The sequence below is a fragment of the Chinchilla lanigera genome, unplaced genomic scaffold, assembly GCF_000276665.1.
Source record: "Chinchilla lanigera isolate Chin_1 unplaced genomic scaffold, ChiLan1.0 scaffold00082, whole genome shotgun sequence".
Taxonomy (NCBI): Eukaryota; Metazoa; Chordata; class Mammalia; order Rodentia; family Chinchillidae; genus Chinchilla; species Chinchilla lanigera.
The window spans coordinates 8,023,121-8,043,073 of NW_004955483.1; the positions used below are offsets into that span (position 1 = coordinate 8,023,121).

Here is a 19,953-nt window from a genome sequence, read left to right on the forward strand (position 1 = left end):
AGAACATCAATAACCCTCCCGGCAATATACTTTGTATGTTTTTCAAGTAAAGCACGAACAAAAAAGGTTGGCCCTTATATCTAATGTTGAAATAATCACCTAAGATATTTTCTAGTTTAATACCACAGAGAAAATATTTCAAAAAGCAAGCACACTTCTTATAGATCAAACTCAGACTCGTGCTTTGTCAGCAGTATAATGTAATCCTCAGATGTGGTCTTCCCTCCAACCAGGAGAGAAATCTCTTAGTCACAGCTATGAGAAATTTTTCTCAGAAAATTGTTTCAAAAACCTTCATTGTGAAAAACGAAGCATCATTTTTTTAGCCAGAGAGAGAGCAGTGAAAACGCAAATGCAATTCTACGCAAGCACTTTCAAATTAAGCTTGAACCCCGAGAAATATGTCAGAACTAGCACATCAAAAAATCTAGGAAGTGACTAAATAGATTAATGGAAATCAGATATTGAATCGTACAATTTTTTGTGTATCATGGGCTCTATTTTGGCCTGTTGTAACTGGAATAAAAAAACTGGCAACTGCAAGCTGCCCTTAAATACCCGTAATACCACAAAAGCCATATAATCCTATCTCATCCAGTGAACTGATTATTTGCTTCCAAAAGCAAAGATTTTTCTTTTCCCAACTAAGATTTAAAGCAGATCTTTGGTTTGCACCAGAAAAACTGGGTATTTCAGAAACTGTCCAAGAAACAGTAAATTTCCATGCTGTCTTCAACTCAAACTATCTCCTCTACTGTGTTAATGATAACCTGTCAAGAACGTTTGCTTTAACATGAAGTTAGAATTTCCTCTGACTTGCTCATGAGAATCTAAAACTCTCTCTGAAGCTGTGAGAATTTCTATCTTATTCTACCTTTCTTTTGTTAAACCATTCTCAAATGCTACAACTTTTCTAGGGTCTGTTGTAAAGGCATACTGCATTTAATATTCTTCATTAAAATTAAGATCTAGTTTCTAAATCTTTGAAAACTTGGACCAAAGGAGCAATTAACCATCTGTTTCCACCTACACATCCCCAAAATCTTACCTTAATTCCAAAGTTATGTAGTTGCCTAGCAGCTGCGAGCCCTGCTGGACCAGCCCCAACAATGATGACTGATTTCTGAAAAAAAGAAAAGAAACAAATCTCCAATTACAGCAAGGATGACAATGCTCTGCTAGAGTCATTCCGGAAGGTACTAACTACCAAGTGACATTAGCTCATCTACATTTCTTTGAAGTCCTTAGAAAGTTACATTCCTAAAGGAATGAAGTGCCTACGGTAGTACTGCTTAATCCCTTCTCCCCACCCCCACCCCCATTTTCTTCTGCAGTACGGAGAAACTACACTTGATATTCTCTTCTTTGGAGAAATATATTCTACAAAAGTCTTGGCTGTGTAAGTTTTATGGTGATGTAGTTTTGCTAGTATTACTAACAGCAAACACCCTGGTATTTCATCATGACCAACAGCAGTGATATTACGAAGCACGTCACCTACATTGTGATAGTCTTTAGGAAGAAGATACTGGTCGGCTCCCACAGTAAGAACTCCAGTGTTGATGAGACCTTTCCTCGTCATAAAATAAAGTATCCTCTCCACTTCCTGAACACACCGAATGCGCACAAGGCCCCGGACGATGATATGAGGAATGCATTTCTGAGGAGTAAGAGCTTCCTGTGTGTTTGGAGGTAAAACCAAAACTGTTAAAAGGAAAAAAAACCTCAAGGAATTCAAATCAATAACAAGAAAATAAATATCCCAACTTAAAAGTGGGCAAAGTAGGAGCCAGGGATGAGGCTTGGTGACAGAGCACTTGCTGCACATGCATGAGGTCCTGAACCAGATCCCCAGAACCGCAAGAAGAAGGCAGAGCGCGAAGAACCTCAATAGGCATTTCTCAAAAGACAGATATGTGGCCAACTTGTATGTGAGGAAACGTCCAACATCGCCGATGACCAGGGAAATGCAAAGTCAAACCGCAATGATACATCACCTCACTGAATGGCTACTATCAAAACAGCAAAACAAGAGCAGAGATGCAGATCAGCAGCAAAGCACTTGCCTAGCTTGCACAAGGGCCTGGCTTGATCCCCAGCACGGGGGCCAGGGGGTGCCAAGCGCTGGTAAGATGTGGAAAAAAGGGCCCCCTTGAACACAGATGGTGGGAATGTAAATTAGCACCCTTGTCATGAAAACAGTTCCAAAGTTCCGCAGAAAGCTGAACCACCATTTAATTTTTTACTGCAACTACTATCTAGCAAATCCACTACAGGGTATATACCCAAGGGAAATAAATCAGTGTGTCACTGAGCTATCTGCACCACATTCCTTGTGGCGTAACAGCAGCCAACATATGAATCAACTCAGGGCCCACCAACTGATGAATGGATAGTGAAAAAAATAGTGTATTTACACAATGGGATGTTAGTCGGCCTTAACAAGGAAGGAACTCTTGTCCTTTGCCGTAAGGTGGATGAACCTAGAGCACCTTATGTTAAATGAAAAACCAGGAACGGAAAGGCAGATCCTCTATGATCTCACTGACATGTAGAATCTAAAAACTGGGTCCACAGAAGTTGGGAGCACAGTGGGAGTTCACAGGGACTGGCAGGGGTGGGAAGTGAGAAAGTATAGGTCAAAAAGTAAAAATTTCAGTTAGGGAGGAACAAGCTCAAGAGATCTATTGTATAACATAGCGACTGTAGTTAGTAACACATATTATGTACCTGAAATCACTGACAGATTTTTTAATGTTCTCAAAAAATATGTAAGCCTGTGCATATATTAAACAGCTTGACTGAGCCATCCCATAATATATACAAATTTCAAAATGTCATGTTATATATTATACATAGATATAATTTTATTTGTCAACTTAACGGTAAATTTTTTTTTTAAACCCTGGTTTCTCAGAAAGTTAAGCATAAAATTATTGTGATCCAGCAATTCCACTCCTAGGGATATACCCCAAAGAATTAAAAACACAAGTTCAAACAAAATGCTGAGAGCAGAAATATTCAAATAGCCAAAAAGTGGAAACAATGCAGTATGCATGGGTGGATGAGGAGAAGGTGATATATCTACACGACAGAGTATTAGTCCATCGTAAAATGGAATGACGTTCAGACACATGCCACAGTATGGATGAGCCTGGAAAGCATGACACTGAGTGAAAGAGCTACTCACAAAAGGCCAAATACTGTATGATTCCATTTATATGAAATATCCAGAATGGGCCCATTGACAGAGAGAGAAAGTAGATTAGTGGTTACCAAAGGCTGGGCCTGGGGTGGGGATGGGAAATGACTAGGTATGAGGTTTCCTCCTGGTGTCATCCAAAAGCTCTGGACCTAGACAGTGGTGATGGCTGTACCACACCGGGTATGGACTTAGTGCCACTGGACCGCACATTTTACAATGGTTAAGCAGTTAAGTTTTATGTATATTTTACAATAACAATAATAATATTGTAACAATAATAATAAAACTCCAGAATAACTCACATCCAACATTTATCATTAAGACAGGAAAAACAAAGGGAGGTTTGCCAGGTCAAGAATAAAAGAAGCAAGGGTCGAATGAGAGATGCAGCAATTTGCACCGCAACCTAAGTCTCCCCTCACAGGAAATGACTGCTGCAAGGGACATGGTGGCAGACTGCATCACTTCCCCAAGTCAAAGGCCACTAAAAATCCAGGCTGCCCCAGAAATCCAGGTTCTGGCAGCAGCAAAGCTGGCACTCACCACTAGAAACAGGTCAGGGTACTGTTTAGGAACCTACACCTTCTTGGTTGCCCCAGCTTTGGGCAGACCCTGTCCGTTTCAGATTCAGCTGAACAAAGCCTCAGCCTCAGCCCAGGACGTGACATTTAGAACAGGCACCGAAGGGGTCCCCACCCCAGGCCTGTCCTCTACTTCTTGTCACCAACCCCATTTGGAAAAGTCTAGAAACACACTGCTTAGGCATCCCTAATCCAAGAATCTGAAATCTGAAATGCTCCAAAGTCTGAGTGCTGACACAGTGCTCAGAAAGTTTCAGATTTTGGAGAATTTCATACATTTTGGACCAGGGAGGCTCAACACGTATTTGGTTGTCCCAACGGGGCAGTGTTCCCGGCATGTGGAGTAGAGGCGAGGATCACTGCTAAATGTCCCACCGTGCACAGGACAACATCTCCTGCCCCTTAAGAATTATCCACCCCAAACGGTAACAGTGCCCAGGCTGAGAATGGTGCTGTAAAGGTTCCCTCCCCAAGGCAGCGTCTCTCCTCCAGTGAAAGCGCTCCGCCCACACTGGGTGCTGAGCATAGCCTTACTTACTTTGCAGTTTGTGTACCACAGGGCGAGGATAAGGTTTCTCAGAGCCAGGTACATGGTGGGGTCTCGCGAGTACTCAGGAAACTCATAGAGCTCGTCCAGTTCCATCACGTCGGGCCGCACACACAGGGCTTTCCCACACTCATTGGGCTGGTAGAAAGGCTGGAAGTACCGGTTCATGCCTGGAACTGGGAGCAGACACAAGCAGGCACCTCCCACAAGCTGCAACCTCCAGCTCCAGGAGACTTAAAGAACAAAAGCAAGCCAAGAAGGGCAGCCTGGACACGCTCCGCATCCAACCTGCACAAAAACTCGCTTCTTCTGTCCAAGTGGGCAATGCACACAGAGCAAAACCTTTTCCCCAACCTCTCTCCTCCAGTGACCCACACCATTTAGTTATCCACACCATTTCCACAGTAGGGAAATTTTGGAAACAATTTTTAATGGTGCTGAAAATGTACTTTGTAAAATTTACCACCTTAGCCACTTAAAGTGAATGGATATTCACACTGCTGTGCAACAGATCTCTAGACCTTCATCCTGCAAGACTAAAACTATACGCAATAAACAGCTCCTCATGGAAATACATGTCCCAAATAACTTTTTTTGCGCAGTTTCCTATTACAAAATGGAATCATCACTGTGTCCCAAGGATGGGCTTCCATGTAGGGGCGCACTCTGTCTCTGCTTCAATGAGTAGAGAATATTAATATAACAGACATTTACTTTCACAAAGCTGGAGGGAAATGCTGTAAGACTGCTGTTTTCTAATCTGATTTTTAAAACTTCCAATATCATAAGCATTTTCCCACATCAATAAACAAGACTTCAACGGCTACATAATATAATTCCACTATTATCAACAATGCCAAAGCACATTTCTTTGCACATAAAGCCTTGACTCATTCAGTCATTTACTTAGGGTACCTTCCTACAGCCAACAGGGGTATCTACTAAGTCCAAGGGAATCTACTTTAAGGTTTTGGATGCACACTGCCACACTGCCCTGCATAAATGCACACTCGCACTAAGAGTTTCAGTGCTATTACATCACACCTTCCTTAAACACCACCTTAACTGGGATCTTCACATACACATTTTGAGAGAGTCCAGTGTTGCCAGTTAGAGACTTTAGGATAGGGCTGCAATGTAAAAATCTGTTTGTACTGTCAAAAATACCGTTTGTTCATGCACAGGTGGTGGAAGAGACAGGATCTTACAGCTTCCTTGCTTTACAGTCCACAGTCAGCATTACTGAAAAGGTACTTTGTAAAATTTACCTAACCTGCGCTAGCCTGAAGTTCTGAATTCTTCTGAGAGTTGATTATCAGTGGGATCATCAGAGGTACAGAGAAAAAAGTGCTATTCATACAGTTCAAAACTGGTGTTTCTTCTCGTAAGTCAGTGTTCCTGTACTCATTAACTTATACAGCTACCCAGCTTTCAATGTGACATTCATTAAACCCTGTAGGCAATCAATAGATTAATGTTGTGGGTTGTCCAAGTTAGTGAGTGAAAACTTAACTGCACACTACCAGTGACCTGACTGACACACAGCACAGTCATCAAGCCTCAGTATCCTTGAGCAGTTGGTTCCAGGACATCCTAGGGATCAAAATCCCTGGCTGCTCAAGTCCCTTATATAAAGTGGCACGGTATTTACATATAACCTAGACTCAGCCTTGGAATCATCTCTAAGTTACTTCTAATACCTAACAGCATAAATGTCATATAAACCGTTGTGTTGCATTGTTAGGAATTTCAGGACAATTGAAAGCCTGTTTATGTCCAGTGCAAACATAATTTTTCTCTCAGACATTTTCTACAAAATGCATTGGCTGAATCCACTGATGTGATAGGGATGAGACAATAAGGTGCTTTATATAGAGTCTCAGACAATTTTTAAAAAATCTTTTGCCTTTGCTTTCCCTTACATTTGTGGGGAAATACAAGGGGGGTGGAAAGGAGAGAAGACTAGCACAGCTCTCACCAAGCACAGAAGGGGCGCCTTTGGAGGGCTCCAGCCGCCCCGGGCTGGCACTGCCAGTGGTGGTGGCGGAGGCGGTGGTGGCAGTGCGGTTCGTGCTGGTGCAGGAAGGACTCATGCCCACACAGTCCGGGTAGTAGGCAGAGAGCAGAGGCGCTGCCACGCTGTCTTTCAGCAAAGGAGGTAGGATGAGCATGGAGTACCACCAGTGGTTGGAAACTTCCGACACTCTCTGAAATGCACCGGTAGGAGGAAGGAGACAGGGGCAGAGAGGAAATGTACATACGGATTATGCCAAGGACAGATGGCTATCTTCATTTCATTCATCCTTAACCCTAATACTGTCTCTTCCCCCAACGCATTCAATACTGAAACGGAGTTCTGCACACATAGATTTAAAACAAAAATGGCTTATGATACATAGAGACAATGTTTCCCAGGCAAAATTCTTCCCAGTAGGCATCCTCCCCTCCCAAATTCTCCTAGCAGGTCTTTTAAGATGCCTCCCTGTATTACATGGTAAGCCTGTTTGCAAGTTGGAGTGGAAAATGTACCTCTGTGCCATAATCCGCTATCATCCAGCTCCCTTTATCACTTGGAATCTCAAGATAACTGAAACTGAAAAACTGGACCTAAAAAACAATTATCCTAAGCAGCAGTCAAGCATGATTGCTTTTTTTTTTAAGCATTACTGCTTTTGCCAAAAGCTACTAAAAAGAGCTGGAGGGAAAAATACACTACCACCAGCCAACTGCAGAAATGAACAAAAGAAGTTGTATTTGGTCTTCAAATGTATTTAGTCTTCAAATGTATGATCACATTCCAGAGGTCGCTTAAATATGAATCAAAGCACCCCACAGTGGCTACTGCAATGAAAATAAAACACATGTGCCTTCTAAAGCGACACTGCCACAGATCCCTGTATTAGTCAGTCTTGGCTAACTAAACAAAATCTTAAATGTACGCTCCAAGAATACTCAGACTCTGATACAGAAGGACCTCAAGCCCAGGGACTCTCCATTTCTCGGTCTCCAGGCTCCAAGCAAATGCCACAACCTATCAGCAAGTTGGTGAGCTTGTGATCTCAGGGTGGATCTAGTTTGGAGATGCCTTCTGTTTGCTTTTCAGAGTCCAAATCGGGAACTTCTGTCAGTTTACCATGAACCCCAATCAGCACCCCGTAACATACATGCAGGGCTTCACACATCCATCTTATTTGCTCGGCCCCTGGCAGCATTTGCATCTGTAAATCTCCACCCTCAGCGCTCATTTTAGGTTGGGCTACCCCTCCCCAGCCCACGTTCCACCCGAAGAACGGGCACCCCAGCTCCTTCCGCAGTACACCAGGCCTGACTCTACCCACCACCACCTTCCTAGCTCAGGCCCAAGAAACAGCAGCTGAGTATTCATCTCCTGACATCTGGATCAAATAGTGTAGAGGGCAGGTCCCTGGAAAACCATGAATCATCTGTTCCTATTCGTTTCCATTTTCTGGGTCACATGGCTCGATAGAGAAACTGAGTCAGACCCAAGTGTGGGCCTGCCATCCTGCTGTGAGCCCATTTTCTCTACAGCCTACCTGAGGGTGTTCCAACCCAACTCCTGCATAACGTAGGAGAAACAAGTAATGACTATTAAACTAGCACCTGCTCTTGCTAGTCAGTCACCAATCTCAGTTACAACAGTGTCAATATGCCAACGAAACTCTCCCTTCATGTATACCACTGGAGAAACTGCAAGCAATATAACTGCTCTTTTAGCATATTTAACCAAATACTCATTGTATTAGCTTACTGTTCTCCAAAAGTTCATGTCCACCATGAACCTCAGAATGTGACCTAGGCCAGGCATGGTGGTGCATGCCTCTAATCCCAGCACTCAGGAGGCTGAGGCAGGAGGATCACCACAAGGTCAAGGCCAGCTTGGAGTACACGGTGAGTTCAACGCCAGCCTCAACTGTATAGCAAGAATCTCAAAAAAAAAGAACACAACCCTATTTGGAAATAGGGTCTTTACAGATGTTAGTAGTTATGACTAGGTCATACTGGATTAGAGCAAGCTGTAAACACTCTATGACTGGGGACCTTAGAGAAAAGAGACTCAGACAAGGTGACACAGAAGAGGCCAAGACTCACACTGCTGGCAGAGCTCAGAGCAGCACATCTGCCCTCCAGCAAATGCCAACCACTGCTGGCAACCAGCAGGAGCGGGAAGGGGCAAGGAACAGTCTCCACAGCCATTGGTACCGGATTTCAGACCCTCGTCTCCAGAACTGTGAGCAAATACTTTGTTGTTGTCTCAGCTGCCCAGTTTGTGTGAAGTGAAGGAAGCCCATGCATGCACTGACAATGCAGAAACTGCCGCGACCCTGGAATCCATAGGATCAGGACAGGGGAAAGGTGACAGTCACAATTATAAGCCTCAACTTGACTCTTAACAGAAGGCAAAATTAAGTGGCAGATAAACATCCAAGAACTCTTCTGATATTTTTCTAAGTTCTTCTATCTCAAGAATACAGCCTCTGCCCTAAAGTTCAGATTTTCGGGGTGTAAAGTGGTTTCCGTAACACTACTACCACCGACATCTGATAATATAGTGACCATGCTCATTTGAAAAGTCTTTAATCAGCAACCAAATAAAAAGAAATTCACAAAGTGTTACTCTCATTTGCTTAGCATATCATCCGAGGCACAATTAACTCCAGTACAGAGCATGCAGAAATACTCACCAGATCCTCAGGCAGGGAACAATGATCTGAGTTCTCAGGCTGCAAAAGAAAACCAAGCATTAATGAGGTTTGCTTATAAAATAGAGTCTCAGGTATCAACTCTCCTTCATTCTAAGGCCTCTTTACCGATTACATGGACAAGAAAAAACTTTGATAGAGTACTATATGAGCAAGGGGAAAAAAGAAGTTTGTTTCTTAAGACAGGCAATTTCAGCCGGGCATGGCGGCGCACACCTGTAATCCCAGCACTCGGGAGGCTGAGGCAGGAGGATTGTTGCAAGTTTGAGACCAGCCTGGGCTACAAAGTGAGCTCAAGGCCAGCCTGAACTGCATAGCGAGACCCTGTCTCAAAAAGACCAAAAAAAAAGACAGGCAATTTCATTAGGATGGTCCTAATTAAAAAAAAAAAAAAAAAGTGTGTGTGTGTATACATATATATAAACACACATACATATACATACACATATAAAGGAATATAACCACTGTGGAATTTGAGAAAATATCAGTGTTTTAAATGGACACTATTTGACACTACCTTATTTTGTGGGGTTTTTTGGTTTATTTGTTTTTTGAGGCAGGGTCCTGCTATGTAGCTTAGGCTGACCTTGAACTCATTATGTAGTCCAGGTTGACCTTGAACTCACGGCAGTCCTCCTGCCCCACCTCTCGAGTGCTGGGATTGCAGGCATGTGCCACCATGCTGGGCAGGCCCTATCTTGAATAACTAAAGATATATATAGGACATGCTCAGTAATTCTCACCTTGATATATTTTCCACAAAGAACTTGTAACTTGGGCACCACTACATGTATTAAAAAACATTTAAAGGGCTACTGTTTGTTTTTTTGTTTTTTGTTTTTTGTTTTTTTCCAGTACCGGTAATCAAACTCACAACCTTGCGCTTGCCAGGCAGGCGCTGTGCCGCTGAGCTAAATCCCCAGTCCCAATAGGGCTACTGTTTATAGTATGAAAAATCTAAAGACAACCAACTTGTCCAGGCATAGACTAGGAAAATAAACTGCAGTATATTTAAACAATGGCATGCTACCCAGCCATGTGAATGAACTACAGGCTGCAACCTGGGTGTGGCTCACAAACATTTGCTTCTCGTACTTCTCATACTGCAGAAGCAGCGAGACCCATCCTACACTGCGCTGCCATTTAGGTAAATTGCAGAAACATGCCAAGACTAAATCTGCAGCTAGATTTTAAATTAGAACAGCAAGTAGGTAGTTATCCAAGGGAGCAAGGCTGTGTTGGAGGCTGTGACTGACAGGACTCAAAACAATTGAGGGTCTGGTGAGTGTCTGATTTCTATATTGGGAGCAAGATAAATGGATGCTTTGGAAAACTCACTGAGCTACGATCCTGACTTTAGCCCTTTTCTGTTTGAACATTATGCTTCAATTTTAAGAAGCTGCCTAACTAAAACAGGCATACTACCTGGCCTAGCAATTTTAGTCTTTAGAGTACATTCCCAAGAACCTCTTACACATATGTGCTAAAAGAAACCCAATGAGACCGAGAATGAATGCTCCAGAAAGCACTGAATGCTGAGAGCCAAAAAGCAGAAATAACGCTCATATCCATGATCCACGAAGATTCACTATGGTAGATCCACACAATGTAATATAATACTATTCAGCAGGGCAAATTAATAAACTAGGGCTTTCGGCATCAATATGCACACACGTCAGAAATCTCAATGTTAAGCAGAAAGCATAAGTTGCAGAGAAACACAAAAAATATAATTGATAAACAGGTGAAAAATAAACAAAGCTGTGATGCACGCCTGTAATCCCAGCACTGTGGGAAGCTGAAGCAGGAGGCTCACAAATCTGAGGCCACCCTGGGCAATTCTGTGACTTAGTGAGACTCTGTCACAAAATAAAAATTAAAAAAGGGCCAGACGTGACAGAACATGCCTGTAATCCCAGCACTTGGGAGACTGAGGCAGGAGTATCGCTGCATGTTTGAGGCCAGCCTGGGTTACATAGTAAGACCCTGTCTCAAAAAAAAAAAAGTAAAAAAAAAAAAAAAAGTGAGAAATGAAAAAAGGGTTGGGGATGTAGCTCAGTGCAAAGGTCCTGGGTTCAATCCCCAGTACTAAAGAAAAACAAAACAAAACACAAAAACGTGCAAAACTTAACATGTTGTTTAACATTTCAGAAATACGTATTAACTCTAACAAAAAGCAAGGGAGTAACAGATACGGAGTTTCCGTGCAGGGGCAGGGGAAGGAGATGTACTAGGAGAGACAAAGCCACTGGCAGTGCTCAGCTGCAAGAGCCAGTGCATGAGTGTGTGCTTGCACTCTCTATCTTTACACACACAGCACAAATGCTTTCTGCGTCTCCACATTACTTCACACACACATACATATCATTACTTCACAGGGTTTTTTTGTTGTTTGTTTTTGTTGAGTTTCAACCATTCTATATGCTGACACCAAAATTTAATTCTAGGAATTGATCCTGTAAAAATGGGATCCATTTTTTTGAGTTCTTTATGTATTTCAGATACTAGTCTTTTGTCCAAAGAATAAATAGGAAAAAATTTTCCCATTCCCATTCTTTCCCATTCCTATTCTGCATGCCATCTCCTCACTCTGAGTTATTCCCTTTTCCATCTGATATGATCCCATGTGTTGAATCTCAGTGCTATCTCTTGTGCCACTGAGGTTCTGTTCAGAAAGTCCTTGCAACGTCTATGTCCTCAAGAGTTTTACCTATTGTATCTTCCAGCAGATTAAAGGTTTCTGTTTTAACATTTAGGTCCTTGATCCATTTTAATTTTAATTCAGTGCATGGTGAGAGATACGGATTTAGACTGAAACTTCTGCGTGTAGACAGCCAGTTTTCCCAGCACATTTACCGAAGAGGGGATCTCTCCCTCAGCGTGTGTTTCTGGCCCCTCTGCCAGAGACTGAACAGCTGAATGTGCCTGGGGTTGTTTCTGCATCCTCTCTTCTGTTCCCCTGATCCATCTATCTGTTTTTGTGCCAGGACCATGCTGGTTTCATCACTGCAGCTTTTTTGTTTTTTGTTTTTCTCCGGTACCGGGAACCGAACTCACGACCTTGCACTTACCAGGCAGGCGCTTTTGCCGCTGAGCTAAATCCCCAGCCCCCATCACTGCAGCTTTAAAACACAACTTCAAGTTTAGGATTACGATGCCTCCTGCTTTACTCTTGTTACCCAAGACCACTTTTGCTATTCTGAGTTTCTTCAGGTTCCATACGAATTTTAGGGCTGTTTTCTCTAGTTCTGTGAAGAGTGCTGCTGGTATGCTGATTGGGATTAACTCTGTTGTCAGTTTTGGAAATATGGCCATTCTGAGTATTTTGTTTCTGCCTACCCAAGAACAGGGGTTATCTTAGCATTTTCTGATGTCCTCTTTGATCTCCTTTTTCAGAGTACTAAAGTTTTCATTACAGAGGCGCTTCACTTTTTTGTTAGGCTAACTCCTAAGAATTTTTCTTGATCCTACTGTAAATGGTACTGTTGTCCTAATTTCTTCCTCAGTGAGTTCACTATTGGTGTACAGGAACACTACTGATTTTTGTTTGTTCATTTTATATCCTGCCACATTGCCGAATTTGGTTGTTAATTCTAGGAGTCTTTCAGTGGACATTTTTGGATCATGATATCTGCACATAATGGTGCATTTCCTCCTTTCCTGTACACATCTCTTTTGTTTCTTTCTCTTGCCTGACTGCCCTGGCCAATGTTACAAGGACAATGTTAAATAAGAGCAGTATAGTGGACAACCTTGTCGTGTCCTGATTTAGAGGGAAAGCGTTTCATAAAGTTAAAAGAAATAAATTAGACAAGCTTAAATATCACATAGTTTTTCTTATAGGAGAAACCCAAAATATAAATAAAGAGCAAAATAAAAGACATAAAATAGGAGGTAGGGAGAGAGATCTTTTTCCAATGGGAAGGGGATGGAGAGGGCCCGGAAGACGAGGGAAGGGATGACAGAAAGAGCTGAGATGTGTCCACTGGGGCACCAACGCCCCAGAAGGAATATAACCATCAGTAATGCAAACACGGACTAACAAAATATAAACACTGAAAAAATGGCATCAACAGAAGGCTATTACTGCAGCCCACTCACTAATGATACGACGTCTAAAAGTGACCTAAATGCCTTTGACAGTGCCAAATTAGACATGGTACATCTGTTCGGAGGACTATTTACTAGAAGCATGGAAGATAAAGGAACAGACAGTTAAGTGTGATATGAAAGGTTGGGATAGCTGAATGACAAGAGGCAAGGTCCAGGACAAGGTGCGCAGTTCACTCCCACTCTCTTTAATGCTCTTTGACCAGTAAAACTTCCTCAACTTTGTCCTTGAGAGCAAACCAGGATGGACACCAAAATGACCCTGGGTCAATGAACATCATTTAAATAAATGTGTCAAAAGTTCAGCTTAGGGCTGATGACCCAATCAGATGGGAAAAACAGGAGGAAGAGGTCTCAAAGGAGAAGATGAGGGAGTAGGGGAGGGAGATTTCAAGGGGTTTGATTTCATCCTTAGCAGCTGGAACCAAATGAATCCACACAGGTTTGTTTCACCTGTCAGGTGGCATGAGAAGAAAGAAGGCAATTCAGTTTTCAAAACTTTAAAGAGGCTAACACTTCCGAGGCCCTCCTGAAAAAAAAGCACTTGATGTTAAAACACATCCAACCAGGCAACAAAACAAAATAAAGAACTCAGGACAGAAGCACCATGGTAAGAGACAGAGAATCCATGAACTGTAGCACTCAGAGGAAGCAAAGGGAGGAATACAGATATAGTAAGAAAATAATAAAAGCTCTGATCATCTTAAAAAAAAAAAAAAAAAAAAAGAAAACACCTCAAAGAAACGAGGGAGAAGGGAAAAAAGGAGGCAGGCTGAAGTATGACATAATTTACTTCTGATTTCAGGGCAGGGTGTCAATCAAAAGCATCTGAAATAGATTTTTTTTTTAAAAAAGGAGTTGATTCCAATTTCTTAATCTTCTCCTATTTTCTAGGGAGGTTTTAGCAACTACTTCTTGGTAATAATTATTCTATGTTCAGCAATTCTTACGTCACCTTGGCTTCTTTCTCTTATTTTAAGTTAACATTATATTCGAACATTTTACAGGAAACCACATGCACAGTACTATTCCTTAACGGGAAGTTATTTACCAGCAACTCCTCGGAGGCCTATAGGAATACTCTTGAATGGATCTCATGAGACAGTGGTTATTTCAAGATAATGACTGCATGAATTTTTGGCAATTATATCTATTCTTTTCTGTACTTCTTGTATTTTTCAACAATGAACCCATATCATTTATCTAAAAACAAGAGGCTGGGGATTTAGCTCAGTGGCACAGGGCCTACCTGGCAAGTGCAGCGTCGTGAGTTTGATTCCCGGTACTGGGGAAAAAAAAATAAAAAATAAAAACAAAATCATTCTAAAGAAAACCTTAGTTGTTTTTTATTTTCTTGGTGCCGGGAATTGAACTCAGGACCTTGCGCTTGCCAGGCAGGTACTGTGCCGGTGCCACTATGCTATATCTCCAGCCCCCAAGAAAACCTTAGTCTTCAAAACTACTTAGACTGGAGAAACAGAAAAGACGACAACCACCTAAGGGGGGAAAAAATAAGGCATGTGGACAGTTTGGACAATTAGTAGAGAGGAAGTCCAAGTTTCTATTAAATTATTAGAAGGCAAAAGAGACGAGAGATTACAGGTAACTCCAAGTGGGAGTTCAGTCAAAGAGAACAAAATGTAAAACTACAAGTAGTAATTTAGTAACCTAATGCTACGTAAGTCACCCAGAATCTGTTGTAATCAATTGTTTAGAACTGAAACACTGCATGAATAGGTTGCATGAAGAGACCGCAAAGACTAGACTATGAAAGTAGCCTGCAATTTTTGACTGCTGCTTAGCTAACGCCCCCTTTCAATATGATGAAATGCCACTGAATGCACTTTTCATTTGAGGAGGAGTCTGGAAATGTAAAAAAAAAAAAAAAAGACAAAAGAAAAGAGCAAGAGCAGCAATCTGGGGCACAGGTGCTGGTTAAGTTCATGCAACCGTGACATGGTTTCCGCCGGCTGGACCGGGTCCTTTCCCTTCAGTACGGCGACTCGGCCCCCTGCCAGCCCCCTCCCATTTGTCTCTCTTCCACTCCAAGGGCAGCCTTCTGCCCTGAAGGGGTCACAGTTCCATCCAATTCTTGAAAGTCACTAAAAATCAACATCAAACACTCACATCACAAAACAGTGCGTGTATGAGAGTGCGTATGTTAATTAGCCATTGTGCAATGTGTGTCTATTTCAAACCAGCATGACCAACCATGTAATTTTCATTGTCAATTTAAATTAATATATTTTTAAAAAAAGAATCAATCAAGGGGTCAACTGAAAGATGTTGCAAGTCTTAACCAGCTCCAGCAACTTGGTTTCAGGCTCAGATCTAAGCTTTTATCCTTCACTGCCAAATTGCCAACATCAAGAACAAAAGACGGTGCCAGACGTGGTGGAAAACACCTGGAACCCCAGCACTTGGGAGACTGAGCGGGGAATTGCAAGTTCATTTCCCACTGGGGAATTGAGGCAACTTGGACTTTGCCTCAAAATAAAAAAAATGAAAGGGACTGGGATGCTGCTCAGGGGCAGATCATTCATGGGTCTGATCTCTAGTACCACAAAAGTAAACAAACTAATTAATTAATTGGAAAAGGAGGGTAGGGGTGCTGCTCACCCAGGGTTCAAGCCTTAGTACTCAAAACAAAAAGGAGTAAGAGACACAGGGCTACCACCACAGAGTCCACTGGCTTTAAAAGGAGAATGTGGGAAGTACAAATAATGTCAATAAATTTCACAATACAGATAAAAACCGCAAGTTCCTTGAAAAACCTTCCAAAACGGACGGAACTCATAAACTATCTACATTACCATAGGTCTGTTAAAGAAACTGAATCTGTAATTTCTGAACTTCTGATAAAGATAACTACTGGCTCAAAGTGCTTGACCAGTAAAGTGAAACAAACACTTAAAAAACTAACATCAACTTTATAAAACAAATTATTTGACAAAATACAAAGAAAAATACATTTCCCCATTAATTTTTATGAAGCCAGCACAGCTCTGATAACAGAATCTGACAAGGATATTGTAGGAAAGGTGCCAGGTAACATTCATCAAGAACACACATGCAAGAAAGCATAACAAAATGTCATAAAATCCAGCAGTGTAGAAAAAGGATAAGCCAGGCATGAGTGCACATGCCTGTAATCCCAGCACTCAGAATGCTGAGGCAGGAGGGTCACGGCAAATCTGAGGCCAGCATGGGCTTAGTTCAAGGCCACCCTGCACTACCTAGACAGACCCTGACTCAAAAGGACCAAAAAAGAAAAGATAGCACACTGGGAAAAAGTGGAATATTTTTTCTGGGAATGCACGGCTGTTTCAACATTTCAAAATCAATGTAACTCACATTAGCAAATTGAAGGAATAAAACCACATGACCAAAACATGATAAAATTCAACAACCATTCATGATAAAAGTTTTAGGCAAAGAAGGAAAACAAAGAAACTTCTGCAACCAGAAAAAAGTCATCTACAAAAAGCTACAGTCAACATTACACATATTAAACACAGGACTGAACACGTCCCTTCGGTCAGGAGCGAGAAAACAGCCGCCTCCGCCATGCGGCTGGGGTCCTGCCCCAGGCAGCAAGGCAAAGAAAGAAATTAAACATGAGAAAAGAAAGCTTTACTCACAGTTGAAATGATTGGTTTGTAGACAACCCAAACAAATCTACAAGATTTATGAAATTTAGTAAGTGAGGCCAAAATAGTCCCTGGTGTAAGAGTACAGAAGTGAAGTGAATTTCTCTATAACTTCAACGAACAACTTGACATTAAATAAAATTCTACTTACAGTTACAGAAAAAATATCTAGAAACAAATATAATAAAATACAAAATGACATCCTCAGTGAAAAGCACAAAATGCGGTTGGATGCTGAAAGAATCCTGGGAAATGTTTTCTGGAAAGGGTAAGTACCTTAAACCTTGCATACCATATGGTCTCCATCACAACTACTCTGCCACTGTCACACGCAGGCTGCTAAGGACACACGGTTGTATTCTAATAACATTTTATCTACAAAAACAGGGGCAAGGCCAGATTGGGCCCATCAGATGTCATTTGGTGACACCAGGGTAGAAGACTAAAAATGCAAAGATGTCAAGTCTCCTACAAATGACCTGTAAACTCAACACTACCTTCCAACCAACATCCCGGAGGAGTTTAAGTAGATCCTGGCACGCTGATAATAAAATGGAGATGGAAACACAGAACAGTCAAAACAATCCTGAAAAGACAAACAGCACTGGAAGAACTTACACCACCTGATTTTGAGATGTAATAATGATACAACAAGCAAGACAATGCAGCTTAGAATACAGCTAAAGAAAGAGGTCAGTGTAATAAAGTCCACAAACAGACCTATACATACAGTCAACTGATTTTTTTATAATAGTAAAAGACTAGTGGAGAAAAGAATAATCTTTTCAACAGGTAACACTGAATGAATACATCTACATGGAAAAAAATGAATTTTTTCCTGTTCTTCACATCAAAAGCCAAATATGGTATTAACTCAAGATAAGATTACTGACCTACATGCAAAGGCTAAAACTGTAACGTGCCTCAAAGAAAACACAATGTATCTGCAAGGTGGAAAGTAGACAATGGCTTCTAAGAAAAGTTCTAAGCATAAATGAAAAACTGGGTAATTTGGGCTCTAAAACTAAAAATTCTTGCTCATCAAAAGACCAATGAAGAAAATGGCAAGGCTATACACAGACTGCGAAAATATACAAATTACACGTACACATTTATAACCTTATAAGGAACTCCTACCTGTCAGAAATACAGACTCACTTTTTTAAACAGACAGATAATTTCCAAAGAGGAACTGTCAATGGCAATAAACATGAACAGATACTCCACACATCACTAGTTATCAGGAAACCGGAAACTAATACCACAGGCGTCGGAGCACACCCACTATGCCAACAACACGAAACAGCTGCGAAAGATGCCGCCACCAAAGTCTGCAGTATGACGCAGCAATCAGAGGATACCACTTCGCAGTTTCTTGAACATCAAATATAAATTTACTACACAACTAAGCAATTCTGCTCCTATATATTTACTGCTAAGAAATTAAAATAGAAACTGGGCGTGGTGGCCCATGTCTGTAATCTCAGCACTCGGGAGGCTGAGGCAAGAGGACTGCTGTGAGTTCGAGGCCAGCCTGGCTACACAGCGAGACGCTATCTCAAAAAATGAAAAAGAAAAGAAATTAAAATGAAGGTCCACAAAAAACTTGCACAGAATGTGGACTATAATTTCATTCATATACCAAAGTAAAACAACACAAATGTCCTTTAAGATGAGACTGGTTAAATAAAAATGTCCTTTAACATGAGAATGGTTAAACAATTTGTCACGTGTGTGTGTGTGTGTGTGTGTGTCACATGTATAGGAATGACATGGACGAATTCCAAACACAATTCTACTCAGGGAAAGAAACCAAACACTAAAGACCATGTATCAGCTGATTCCACTTTTATGAAGGGCAAGGACCTGAAAAATCCATCTACAGGGATAGAACTCAGAATAGCAGCTGCCTCTGGGAGGAGGGGAAGAAAGACCTGGTCCTCGTCAGGGATGGGAACGTGGTGCACACGCTGTGGACGTTTCCCACAACTCAAGGAAATGCCTGTATGACCCCTGCATGTAACTGCTGTATGGAACCACACCTCAAAAGTAAAAAGATGCAACTTTGCATCTATTAAAAATAGTATCACTCAATGCAAGAAAGTCCTGATGTAATGATCACCCCGAATCACAGCTCTTTACATGTTTAAAAAGTAGTTTGGCTATTTGTGCCTATCATAAATATGTAATTAAATGCACTTCTGTTAGGAGATAGGGAGTACCTCAGTGGTAAACTTCTTTCCTAGCATGAGAAACGCCATGAGTTCAGTCCCCAGCACCAGGAAAAAAAGTTTTGTAGAACACATGACTCATTAAGAATTTCCTTTTTTTTTGGTCTTTTTTGAGACAGGGTTTCGCTGTGTAGTTCAGGTTGGCCTTGAACTCACTTTGTAGCCCAGGCTAGCCTCAAACTCACAGTGATCCTCCTGCCTCAGCCTCCTGAGTACTGGGATTATAGACGTGAAGAATTTCCTTCTTAAAACAGCAAGAAAAGGTTAAGAAGAACTTTCAATTTTTATTGGTATACTGTATGTCGTGTATGTATATTTATAAATACACACATATAGTCAACTTCTTAAATCTTAAGATCATATTAATGTAACACAATCTAAAATTTACTTGTGTTCAAACTCATCCTCATTCTGCAAATTTTTTTTTTTTTTTCCAGTGTGGGGATTGAGCCCAGGGCCTTAAGCATGCTTGGCAAGGGCTCTACCACTGAGCTGCACTCCCAGGTCTCCAAATTTATTTTTAATAATAATTATGTGTTGCTTTATTTAAAACTCCAAGTTCCCGTTTGTTGTATAAAAGGAAATATTTGAACTGAAAGTATTTTTCTCATAATGATTATATATCTTTGTACACAGACTATAAACCATGGGATTGTATAATTTTAAAAGGTGGATTTTATGATATGTATATCATCCCTCAATTTAAAAAAAAAAAAAGTATTTTTCTTCTGGGATTTGATTTCTAATATTTTTTAATGTACTCAAAGAATGAGTGACGTTCGGGTAGATTAATGCCTCTAACATACTAGCTTAATTATATATTTTTAAACACTAATTGCCAAATTTCAAAAGCAGCACATTATACCCACTACGGCTAATTCCTAATGGCCAAATGCATCTGCTCATCT

General features: G+C 41.3%; 1 protein-coding gene across 1 annotated transcript in view; it reads right to left on the reverse strand.

Moving 5' to 3' along the window:
* The window catches only part of Kdm1b (lysine (K)-specific demethylase 1B), a gene marked incomplete at its 5' end in the record, with an annotated part of 51,625 nt that overhangs the window by 22,259 nt on the left and 9,413 nt on the right, over nucleotides 1-19,953 (reverse strand). The window contains 5 exon segments of the mRNA XM_005403391.2: nucleotides 1,049-1,123; nucleotides 1,502-1,678; nucleotides 4,325-4,509; nucleotides 6,312-6,540; nucleotides 9,037-9,075. Coding sequence (XP_005403448.1) covers nucleotides 1,049-1,123; nucleotides 1,502-1,678; nucleotides 4,325-4,509; nucleotides 6,312-6,540; nucleotides 9,037-9,075 — 705 coding nt within the window.